Source organism: Euleptes europaea, chromosome 20 (genome assembly GCF_029931775.1).
Source record: "Euleptes europaea isolate rEulEur1 chromosome 20, rEulEur1.hap1, whole genome shotgun sequence".
NCBI lineage: Eukaryota > Metazoa > Chordata > Lepidosauria > Squamata > Sphaerodactylidae > Euleptes > Euleptes europaea.
The window spans coordinates 7,512,142-7,523,584 of record NC_079331.1 but is presented as its reverse complement, the minus strand read 5'-3'; the positions used below and the strand labels follow the sequence as shown (position 1 = coordinate 7,523,584).

Genomic DNA, 11,443 nt, shown 5'->3' with positions numbered 1-11,443 from the left:
CATTCACAGCTACCTACCCCCCACCACCCAGGGACCCATACTCCATGCCCAGAAGATGGCCAAGGTTCCCTTCCTCTCCTGATCTGCCTAAGCTCATAAAATCAGCATCCTGACAGATGGCCATCTAGCCTCTTCTTAAAAACCTCCAGGGAAGGAGCGCTTACCACCTCCCGAGGAAGCCTGTTCCACCGTGGAACCACTCTGTTAGTAAATTCTTCCTAATGTCTAGACGGAAACTTTTTTGATTTAATTTTAACCGGTTTGGTTCTGGTCCGACCTTCTGGAGCAACAGAAAACAACTCGGCACCCTCCTCTCTATGACAGCCCTTCAAGTACTTGAAGATGGTTATTATATCCCCTCTCAGTCTTCTCTTCAGGCTAAACCACTCTCATGGTACCATTTGCATGGCATCTTCAGTGACCGAATGAGCAGTGAGCTATAAGTTATATATAAATTTGACAAACGGGGGAACAATAGCGGTTTATGACGGGGCAAGGGTGGTTCAGAATTACTTGCTTCCCTTATCGTTGATGAGGTTCAAAAGCCAGTGAATCTGCAGAGAGCAGAGGAAGAGGGAGCCTGGCGTGATAAGCATCAGAAGTCAACAGGGATGGGTTGAGGCAGAGGGCAGGAGGGGAGGCAAGGTGATCAGTGGAAGTAAAAGAGTTACAAGTTGGATTGCCACATGCGGAAGCGAGAGAGAGAAAGTTAAAGAGAGAGAAAGTACAATGTCCTCTTGTTTTAAGATGGCCAAATTCGAGTCCTGGACAATGAAGAAAGCTGACAAGAAGAAAGTAGATTCCTTTTGAAATGTGGTGTTGGAAGAGGGTGTTATGGATACTACGGACCGCCAAACAAAACAAAAAATAAGTGGGTTCTGGATCTAATCAAGGCAGAACTTCCCTAGAAGCTAAAATGACTAAACTGAGGCTGTCATACTTTGGTCACATCATGAGAAGACAAGACTCAATGGAAAAGAAAATAATGCTAGGAGAAGTTGATGGCAGCAGGAAAAGAGGAAGATCCAACATGGGATGGATTGACTATAAAGGAAGCCTCAGTTTGCAAGACCTGAGCAAGGCTGTTAACAATAGGATGTTCTGGAGGACATTTATTCATAGGGTCGCCATGAGCTGGAAGAGACTTGATGGCACTTAACACACACACTCACCGATTTAAGTCCCGTTGCACCTTAGAAACCAACAAGATTTTCAGGGTATAAGCTTTCAAGAGTCAAAACTCCCTTCGTCTTTTGACTTTGACTCTCAAAAGGTTATACCCCAAAAATCTTGTTGGTCTCTCAGGTACCACTAGACTCGAATCTAGCTGTTCCACCACAGACCAACCTGGCTGCCCTTTGAAGCTACTTATTTTAAGATTAAAGGTGACCAACAAGAATGAAGAAGCCACTTTGTTAGCCTTGCAAATGCTGTGCTCCCAGAAAGGTCTCTCTCTTGTTCATGTATTTATTTCATTTATAGTCCACCTTTCTATCTGAGACTCAATGCAGATTATGCAGTTTAAAATAATGCAGTAAGAACAGTAGAACACGTTCAACGAAAAATGCACTAAGCTGGGTTACAAAACAAGAGAACAATGCAATAAATGAGTAGGATATATACAGTGACCAAATCAAGGAACTCATGAGGTGTGCAATGTGCAGATGACCTGTGTGAGCATTAAAGGCCTATAAGTGTTGTGTTGCATAGGACAAAACGTAAGGCCTTCTAGTTCAATCCCCCTGCTCAATGCAGCCTAAAGCATCCCTGACAAGTGTCTGTCCTGCCGCAGCTTGAAGGGAGCAAGTGAGGGGGAGCCCACAACCTCCCTAGGCAGCCGATGAAAAAGAAGAGTTGGTTTTTATATGCTGACTTTCTCTACCACTTAAGGGAGACCCAAACCGCCTTCCCTTCCCCTCCCCACAACAGACCCCGTGTTGTGGGCTGAGAGAGCATGACTGGCCCACGGTCTCCCAGCTGGCTTCATGTGTAGGAGTTGGGAAACAAATCCAGTGCACCAGATTAGCATTCGCCACTCGTGTGGAGGAGTGGGGAATCAAACCTCCAGATCAGACTCCACCACTCCAAACCACCACTCTTAACCACTACACCATGCTGGCTCTTCCGCTGCTTAGGGATAATTTTCTGCTCTGTTTTCCCCCCGCCAGAGGTGCTTCTGAAGATGCATTCTGTTGGAATCTGCGGATCTGATGTCCACTACTGGCAGCGTGGGCGGATCGGGGACTTCGTGGTGAACCACCCGATGGTGTTGGGCCACGAGGCATCGGGGACTGTGGTCAAAGTGGGCTCTTCTGTCACCACGCTGAAGAAAGGTGAGTCGAGGGCAGGAGTGGACGGGGACGCTAAAGCCGCCCCGCAGCTAGCTGACCTACGTGGCCCTTGCAACAGGAGAGCCGGTGCATGCTGTCATCATAGCTGCAACCCAGGTCTGAGCTGAGTGGACCCAGATGAGCTGCCAGGATCACAGGTTGTTCCTGGGCCCCAGGGAAGCAGCTTGCTAGGAACTTTAGAAGACCAGGCAAGAGATCTGGTGGAGGCCATCCTGTGATCACAAACATTTGCAGTGGTGGAAAGGCAGGTTTCTAAGACATATTTAGTGGGCAAGTGCGCTTCAGTTAAATGACAGTCATCTCCCCCAAGAAGGCCCTGCGTCAGAAATCTGCCTGATAATCCCAATTTGACTGTTCTGGAGCTTCTTTTCCTTAAAACCAACTGGAGCTCACTTTCCCATTCCAACAGTTGTGTTAGAAGAAAAAGAAGAATTGAATTTTAAATGCCGACTTTCTCTACCACTTAAGGGAGACTCAAACCGGCTTACAATCACCTTCCCTTCCCCTCCCCACAACAGACACCCTATGAGGTAGGTGGGGCTGAGAGAGCCCTAAGAGAGCTGTGACTGGCCCAAGGTCACCCCGCTGGCCTCGTGTGGAGGAGTGGGGAAACCAACCTACTCAGAATGGAGTTAAATGGTCTTAAATGGTCATTTTTAATTGTATTCCCCTGAGATCTGTTTGCCTGGGGTGCATGTTGTCCTATGGTTGCTGGCCTCAGCTTCCTGATCCCTCACCTTCCTTAGAATTGCACACAAGTGCTTTTTACATCACAGTTTGCCTAGCCTTTGATCTTGCTGCATCCGTGATCTTTTTTTCTTCCAGGTGACCGAGTAGCCATAGAGCCCGGGGTTCCCCGAGAAACAGACGAATTCTGCAAAACTGGGCGGTACAACCTGTCTCCAACCATCTTCTTCTGCGCAACTCCCCCTGACGACGGGAACCTGTGCCGTTACTACACGCACAGTGCCAACTTTTGCTACAAGTGAGTTGCAGGAGTGTGTTGGCGAGTGCTTTTGTGCGGAGAGGAGCTAGCTGGCGTGAATTCTTCCTCGGGTTTTTTTGGGGGAGCAGTTAGGGTAGCAATTATTACTATCATGAATCTGCAGTGCAGGATCTCAGCTGCGTTGTGCAGGGGGTTGGACTAGATCAAAGCTTCTTAAACTGGGTCGCGACCCCATATGGGGTCACGTAACTGAATGTGGGGTCACGAAAAAATTGGCAACAGTAAAAGGTTTCTGAACCTTTTATCAGTAAATGTTTGATTTGTATACCTATTTTATATACCTATATACCCGGGGTCGTGTAAAATATTTCTCGGGCGAAAAGGGGTCGCGAGTGGAAAAAGTTTAAAAAGCCTTGGACTAGATGACCCTTGAGGTCCCTTCCAGCTCTGTTTCTATATATCTGAGAAGTGGTCTCTAGTCCACAAAAGCTGATACTACAATAAGTTTAACTTCAAGGTTCCCCAATATTCTTCTTTTTTTGGGGGGGGGGATTCCCTTAAAATCCTAGTTCTTTCAGTGTCGAACACAGAAAGATGTCAAAAGAGGCAGACAGATCTCCGTATGAGATTATTTGCAAGTTTCGAACCAAATTTCCTTACTGCAGCCAATTAGCTGGTGGAACTAACTGTGGCAGATGGTTCCGAAGAGTAACCGTTTAGAAAGGATTAGGCAACTGGGTATGGCGGTTATCCTCATTCACAAGGTGTCACTGAACCTCTAATTGCTGGGAATGAATGACAGGACTGTGAATCATTGCCTAGCGGTTTTCTCATCTGGTCACTGAGCAATACCCAGCATTAGTTAATGTGGAAAGGATGCTCCCTCTAAAAAGAAGGCTTAGTCGAATCCTTCAGCCAACATGTAGACTACAGTGGCTAATGGTTAACAAGGTACATAGCCATCAAGTTGCGTTGTTTTTAATTTACATTAAGAAATCTTCCCTGCTCTCTTAGACATATAGTCTTTACATTTCAATAGTTTGATGACTTCTTGGTTTTAAGATTAATCAGCCCCAGTCTGTGTTAAATGAAGTGTATATGTGGGGCCTCATTTCAGTGCAGAGGTTGCAGTTTTGACCAAATCTATATGGAAGGGAGGGTAATAAATACTTAGCTGTCTGCCTGGCCAGGGGTGTTCATTCAAAAGGCACAATTAGAACTAATTTGTTCATTCAAAAGGCACAATTAGAACTAAAAAAAATGGTCTGAGATAAATCTTCCAGGATTGCAATGGTTAAAAGGTGCTACTCAGATTTACATTTCTGTTCACTCCTTGTGATTTGAGGGGGGCGGAATTAACTATGTCAATCTGGAATTATTTGACATCTGATGGTTGAAGAAGTCATGCTGTTCTGTATTGGAGTGTACCTGTTCCTGAGGACGACCATCATGCCGATGTGTTGACTTTGCTCTGTGTTCTCGTTCCTCACTGCAGGCTTCCGGATAATGTCACCTTTGAGGAGGGCGCCCTAATTGAGCCCCTGTCCGTGGGAATCCATGCCTGCAGAAGGGCCGGTGTGACCCTTGGAAGCCAGGTCTTCATTTGTGGTGCTGGTATGAAGTGATTACTTAGTATAATTTTGCTTTCCCCCCCAAGCCAGATGTCTGCCCCTCAGCTCAAGGGCTGGTTGCAATATGTTGCCCTAGAGATGTCACAAGAAAGCTGTTTCTGGCATCAGGTGTTTCCTGTCCTGCACATTTGCTTCTCATGAGGGTCACTGCAACCATGCTCCACCCCACCACCCAGGTTCTGAGGGGCATAGAAGCGCATGGTGGCAGTAATCCTTGTGCTGTGCAATACAAAACTGTTTAGCTGGAACAGCAATCGCTCGTGATGTAAATTTGGTGGTATACCTGTTCTTAGTATAATGCTTGCAAGAGACCCCCATAGGAAATTACGTTGCCATAGGTAACTGCTTTATGGCCCATGCCTGCCTAGTGTGATGCTTGGGTTTACCTCCCCAATCGTTGTTCCCAAGTGATCTCACATTTGCCACTGCAGCAGGATCCTTCCTTGGTGGGCTAAAATTTACCTCCATTCCCCTTTTCCCTCACTTTTTGGCTTCCTGCCTCTTCATACACCACAGATGACCTTCCAGGGAAGTGGTTCTCAACCTGGGGCCATACGGCACCCCGGGGGGCTCTAGGATATTCCAAGGGGGGGGCCACAGGTGAAAATTGCTGTGTTCATTTTGTGTGGGTATCGTTTTTCTTCTTTTCTTTCAGGGCCAATTGGACTCGTGACTTTGCTTATCGCTAAAGTCATGGGAGCTTCACGAGTGGTGATCAGTGGTAAGTTGGACTTCCGGTTCTTCAGTCCCTTGGGTCTGACTACCTGCGCTTCTGTTCCACAGGTTTATATGGGGCGAAGTGCTTGTGTTCTCGGAGCATTTGAGAAGCTGCTGCAGCACATGGGGGAAGTAAACGTGCCAAACGATCGCTGTAGCGTGTTCCTTTGGAAAAGGGAGTAGAGGTTGAGGAAGAAACACCGGGGGTGCTCCAAGAATGCCCCTGTATGCGAATGACTGGAATAAGGCATATTGGCCCAGCCTGGCTGTGCATGCCAAGTTTCCTCCCAGGAGATTAATTTACAAACTATATATCAGATGATGGGTTTTCATTTCTCTCCAGGTTTGCTCTGGGTCACTAGTTTTGTGTTAGTTCTAGTATTAAGCCCTGGTCACGCTTGGTGGCAGACCAAGTACTTTAGTCTCTCGCCCTTTAAATTTGAGGGCAGGAAGCTCACCGAATCAGTCTTTGTTGAAACTTAGGAGAAGAAGAGTTGGTTTTTATATGCCAACTTTCTCTACCACTTAAGGGAGACTCAGACCGGCTTACAATCACCTTCCCTTCCCCACCCCACAACAGACACCCTGTGAGGTAGGTGGGGCTGAGAGAGCTCTTAATAGAACTGTAACTTACCCAAGGTCACCCAGCTGACTTTGTGTGTAGGAGCGGGGAAACAAATCCAGTTCACCAGATTAGCCTCTGCCGCTTATGTGGAGGAGAGGGGAATCAAACCCGGTTCTCCAGATCAGAGTCTGCCGCTCTTAACCACTACACCACGCTGGCTCTCTTAAACAACAGAGCTGTGGCCTGCTCTGTCTGGTGCATTAAGTGTGACAGCTAGGCTAGAACTTGTCTCCTTAAAAAATATAGTTTTCTATGCAGAGGATATTTTGGGTTCCGAGAGACATTCGGTCATGTGAGCCTCACCTTCAGTAAAAAGTGGTAAAATCCAGAAATGGGATTTATCACCCTCAGACATAATGTGCGTGATGAGAAAGTAGTATTTTGGATGGGGAAATTGGGGTTGTGGCATCCTTCCTTGTGGAACTCACTGCCACAAGATGTGGTTGTGGCCACTGATTAGGATGGATTTAAGACAGGATGGGTCAGATTGGAGGACAGTTCAATTGTTGGGAGGGGCTGGGGCTCAGAGCCTCTGGGAGGGGCTGGGGCTCAGAGCCTCTGCTTGGCATGCAGAAGGTCCCAGGTTCAATCCCCGGCATCTCCAGTTAAAGGGACTAGGCGAGTAGGTGATGTGAAAGACCTCTGCCTGAGACCCTGGAGAGCCATGGAGAGGGGCCCTGGCTCAGTGGTAGAGAATCTGCTTGGCATGCAGAATGTCCCAGGTTCAATCCCCGGCATCTCCAGTTAAAGGGACCAGGCAAGTAGGGTGTGTGAAAGACCTCTGCCTGAGACCCTGGAGAGCCGCTGCCAGTCTGAGTAGACAGTACTGGCTTTGATGGACCAAGGGTCTGGTTCAGTAGAAGGCAGCTTCGTGTGCACATGGGGTCACCATACATTCCTGTGAAAGATGTTAGCAGAAAGCCCTGGTGGCATTATCAGTTCTGTTCTAATCGGTTTCTACAGTGTTTGACACTTCTATCTTCTGTCACAGATTTATCTGCTTCCCGCCTGGAAAAGGCTAAGGAACTCGGGGCCGACTTCACGGTCGAGATTAAGAAGGAGAGCCCTCAAGAGCTGGCAGACAGGGTGAAAAACATGCTCGGCTGCATGCCGGAGATTACTATGGAGTGCAGCGGGGCTGAAGCCTCCATTCAGGCTGCGACATACGTGAGTCTCTCTCAACTCCTGGGTAAACCCGGGCTGATCATTAAAATCTCTTTGGCAAGATATATTGCTCTCAACAGAAACTGAGAGAAAATTGCCCTCTCAGAAAAAATGTTTTGTGCGTTTCTTTAACTTGTGTGGCACAGTAGTTAACATTACAAGCAGAAGAGAATGAAGGAGATTCTTACCTCCTGAAAGCTCAACTTTTGGAGTTTTGCGGGGGCGGGGGGGCAGCACTACCTGCAGATCCCGTGGCTCACACATTCCATAAAGACCTTCACAGACACCTCTTGCTGACATACTGGTCAGTTGAGTATTGTTGCCTCTTACTTTTCTGTCTCTTCAAAAGATTGCTTTCTTCAACAAAAGCTCTCTGGAAGGGACTGTGACTCTGGTAGAGCATCTGCTTGGCATGCAGAAGGTCCCAGGTTCAATCCCTGGCATCTCCAGGTAAAGGGACTAGGCAAGTAGGTGATGTGAAAGACCTCTGCCTGAGACCCTGGACAGCCGCTGCAGGTTTGAGTAGACAATACTGACGTTGATGGACTAAAGGTCTGATTCAGTATAAGGCAGCTTCATGTGTTCATGTGGTTTCTTTATGTTAACATTTGTCTTGGTCTGCAGGTCTAGGCGGTCTAGATACCTCTTACATTACTCCCTGTTTGTTTGTTTGTTCTTGGTAGGAGATGTGCCATTTGGTTTGTCTCTTTCATTTCCTTTTCAGGCAACCCGTTCCGGAGGGACAGTGGTGTTGATTGGGATGGGCCCCGAAATGGTCACTTTGCCCTTGGTGAGTGCAGCTGCCCGGGAGGTGGACATCAAAGGGATATTCCGATACTGCAACACGTGAGTATTGGCCGGGTGATCCAGATATGCAAACGGTGCCCTGTTGTTAAGTTGCACACCAAGAGGAAGAAAAACGGAAGGCCTGCATTAAAAAAAAAAAGCTTTCAATGCAGAGCTTCCCATAAGGAAGCCCCTTAAAATAATCTTAAAGCAGGGCTTCTTGAGAGTGTGCGCACAGTCAGTGGTACAAGTTCATCTCTAGCAATATGATAGAGAGGCTCCTCTTGTGTTATTTTTATTGATCTGTTTCAGAATTTCCTTGGGGGGGGGTCATAGACCCCACCCTCCTTGGGAATTATGGTCTCCTAAAAGGTTTCCCATGGCCGGCTTTTGTGCTAGCCAGCTTTGTGCCACAGCCTCCTTTGATTCCAAACCACGGGCAGTCAGCAGTGGGGTCTCTGCACCCTGACATGCTGTACAGATGCCCCTTTAGCTTGTAGGGTTAGATTTCACCAGTCCATCCTATTAAAGTGTATTTCTTTTGAAGAAGTTTGAATTAATTTGAAACGCTGACTCTATATGTGCTTTAACAACCATCCCCTGAGGACTCTTTAAGAACATAAGAACAGCTATGCTGGATCAGACCAAGGCCCCTAAAGTCCAGCAGTCTGTTCACACAGTGGCCAACCAGGTGCCTCTAGGAAGCCCACAAGCAAGACGACTGCGGCAGCATTGTTCTGCCTGGGTTCCACAGCACCTAATATAATAGGCATGCTCCTCTGATCCTGGAGAGAATAGGTATGCATCATGACTAGTAGCCATTTTGATAAGTAGCCATGGATAGACCACTCCTCCATAAGAACATAAGAAAAGCCCTGCTGGATCAGACCAAGGTCCATCAAGTCCAGCAGTCTGTTCACACAGTGGCCAACCAGGTGCCTCTAGGAAGCCCACAAACAAGACGACTGCGGCAGCATTGTCCTTCCTGGGTTCCACAGCACCTAATATAATAAGCATGATTCTCTGATCCTGGATGTCCCGTTCTAAGGAGCATACTGGGTATTGTCCAGTAGCACCTTAGAGACCAACAAGATTTTTGGGGTATAAACTTTTGAGAATCAGAGCTCCCTTTGTCAGATGCTAGTAGTTGTATCTGTTGAAGGGAACTTCAGCTCTTGAAAGCTTATACTCCGAAAATCTTGCTGGTCTCTAAGGTGCTACTGTACTCGAATCTAACTGTTCTACTGTAGAACAACATGGCTACCTTCTGATCCTAGGTCTTGTGCATCCCACCTCCTTTGGGATACCCCTTAATTTTAATCAAACCATTCTTAATATATCAATGCAATATTAAAAGCTATAATTAAGCAAATAAAATGGAAGCAAAAAAATGGTCAGTGCAGGAAGTGCTAGAATGGTATTTTACATTCAGATAATGATTGTACAGCCGATTTATTCCGCTGACTGTGGCAGTCCTGTCTCTCCGTGTTTATCAGAAGAAGCTATTCAGAACGCTGGACTTCTGCAAACCCTTATTTCAATTTTCTTGGCAGGTGGCCCATGGCGATCGCTATGCTTGCATCTAAGAAAGTGAATGTCCAGCCATTGGTGACTCATCGTTTTCCTTTGGAAAAGGCTCTGGAAGCTTTTGAGACAACCAGAAAGTGCATAGGGATAAAAGTCATGCTGAAGTGCGACCCCAGTGACCAGAATCCTTGAAAAATCAGAAGGCTGCGCTGCAATGCCTCTCTCTTGTTACGAGGACGGAGCGTACTGAAGCTGAAAGCTAATTGTTTAAGTGCTTTTCCCAGGCCTAAAATTGCAGAAATGTGGAAAATCAATCGTAACTTTCAGGGCAAAAATGCACGGTCGCTTTATCCTCCTTTAATCCCTGTTTCAGCCAGGATTCAGCCAGGATCGAACACATGCGTTTCACTTAATGTGCGTTCGCTCCTGGCTAAAACAGGGATTAAAGGAGGATAAAGCGACCATGCGTTTTCGCCCTCAGACTCTTTAGCCGAGAACAGATGTTGAAATTGGCTGTGTTACCATTGTAGAGCAGAAATACATACATCAAAGAATCACATGACGCAACGCTTGCTGGGTTGTACTACTTCAGGTGGTGGTGGGGGGAAGCAACCTGTGTGAGCGTTCCCCCAAATAACGAAACACCCTGGGATGTACCAGACAAATATGTTAGGTATTCATGTGGTCTGGACTGGATTAACATTAGGGAGGCAGTTTCTGGATGAGCCATGTAGTTAGTTTTGTACATACAAAGTATGTACAAGGTATTCTTGTTATTTTAACGTGGGAGTACTAAAATATGTTACCCCTACTTGCAGTTTGAAATGGTTCGCCCAATAAAAGCTGTGACTTGTGCTCAATTTTGTGGTTAGATGCACCCATATTCTGCGCTCAGATAACTCTGTACCTTCCCAGCTAATGCAGTAGATGTTTCCTGTGCAGAAAACCCTTCTGCGTAGGGACCAAGCATGAAAGCAACCTCCCCTATGAAAGGGCTGGTTTGGATCCAACGGCCAACCATGTGTTCAGTGTTATGCGAACGAGCCTTGGGCTAGTGTGGTTTTTCCATGCCCCCTCCACTGCCGTGCGCATTTCAACTCCCCTCTCTCCCATCCTGTTTCGTGGCAAACTATAACTTTGCTGCTGCATCACTGTTTGTTTTTTTAATGGGGGGGGGTACAGAAAAGAAAAAAGGGAAGGGCAAGATTAAGATAAAAACACATCATTCTCCGAGCTGCCACGTGATTTAAATTTAAAAGATAAAGAATGCTACCTAGCGTTGTATCATTCAGAACATTACTCCGTCTCAAGATTATCTAAAATAAATAAAAATATGTTTAAACCGCTTCAACTAAACTTAAAATCTTAGTTCATATCTTCTATTAAACGTCTAATACATCTTATACATGTTTATTTCTTAAAGGCCTCTGTTTATTCTCTTTTAAATCACCCTTATAAAGTAGTTTATTTGCCAATAATGTAATTGTAGAAGGGCTGCCATCTCAACTGAAATTAATCTATTGATTTCATATTGACCAGTTGCGTTAGTTTAGCCACCAGAGCAAAATCAGAAAGTTTGTCGTTCCGCTCTTTGATATCAGGAATTATGTTAGATTTCCAGTATTTAGCATATACAAATTCTAGCAGCTGAAGTTGCGTACAGATAAGGCTCTTTGTAGGTTTGATCATGATGTCC

General features: G+C 46.2%; 1 protein-coding gene across 1 annotated transcript; it reads left to right on the top strand.

The window, feature by feature from the left end:
- The first annotated feature begins 2,173 nt into the window (after positions 1–2,173).
- Positions 2,174–9,972, top strand: SORD (sorbitol dehydrogenase). Its single transcript, XM_056865869.1, has 7 exons — positions 2,174–2,333; positions 3,177–3,336; positions 4,793–4,911; positions 5,584–5,649; positions 7,262–7,437; positions 8,159–8,280; positions 9,774–9,972. The coding sequence occupies exons 1-7, from the start codon at positions 2,183–2,185 to the stop codon at positions 9,937–9,939; spliced, it is 960 nt and encodes a 319-aa protein (XP_056721847.1). The 5' UTR covers positions 2,174–2,182; the 3' UTR covers positions 9,940–9,972.
- Positions 9,973–11,443: the final 1,471 nt, after the last annotated feature.

Bases quoted from the DNA above. Each gene is read 5' to 3' on its own strand.
- SORD (XM_056865869.1), top strand. From the start codon at position 2,183: ATGCATTCTGTTGGAATCTGCGGATCTGATGTCCACTACTGGCAGCGT. The intron at 4,912-5,583 runs GTATGAAGTGAT...CTTTTCTTTCAG, and splicing joins GGTCTTCATTTGTGGTGCTG to GGCCAATTGGACTCGTGACT. The intron at 5,650-7,261 runs GTAAGTTGGACT...CTTCTGTCACAG, and splicing joins TTCACGAGTGGTGATCAGTG to ATTTATCTGCTTCCCGCCTG.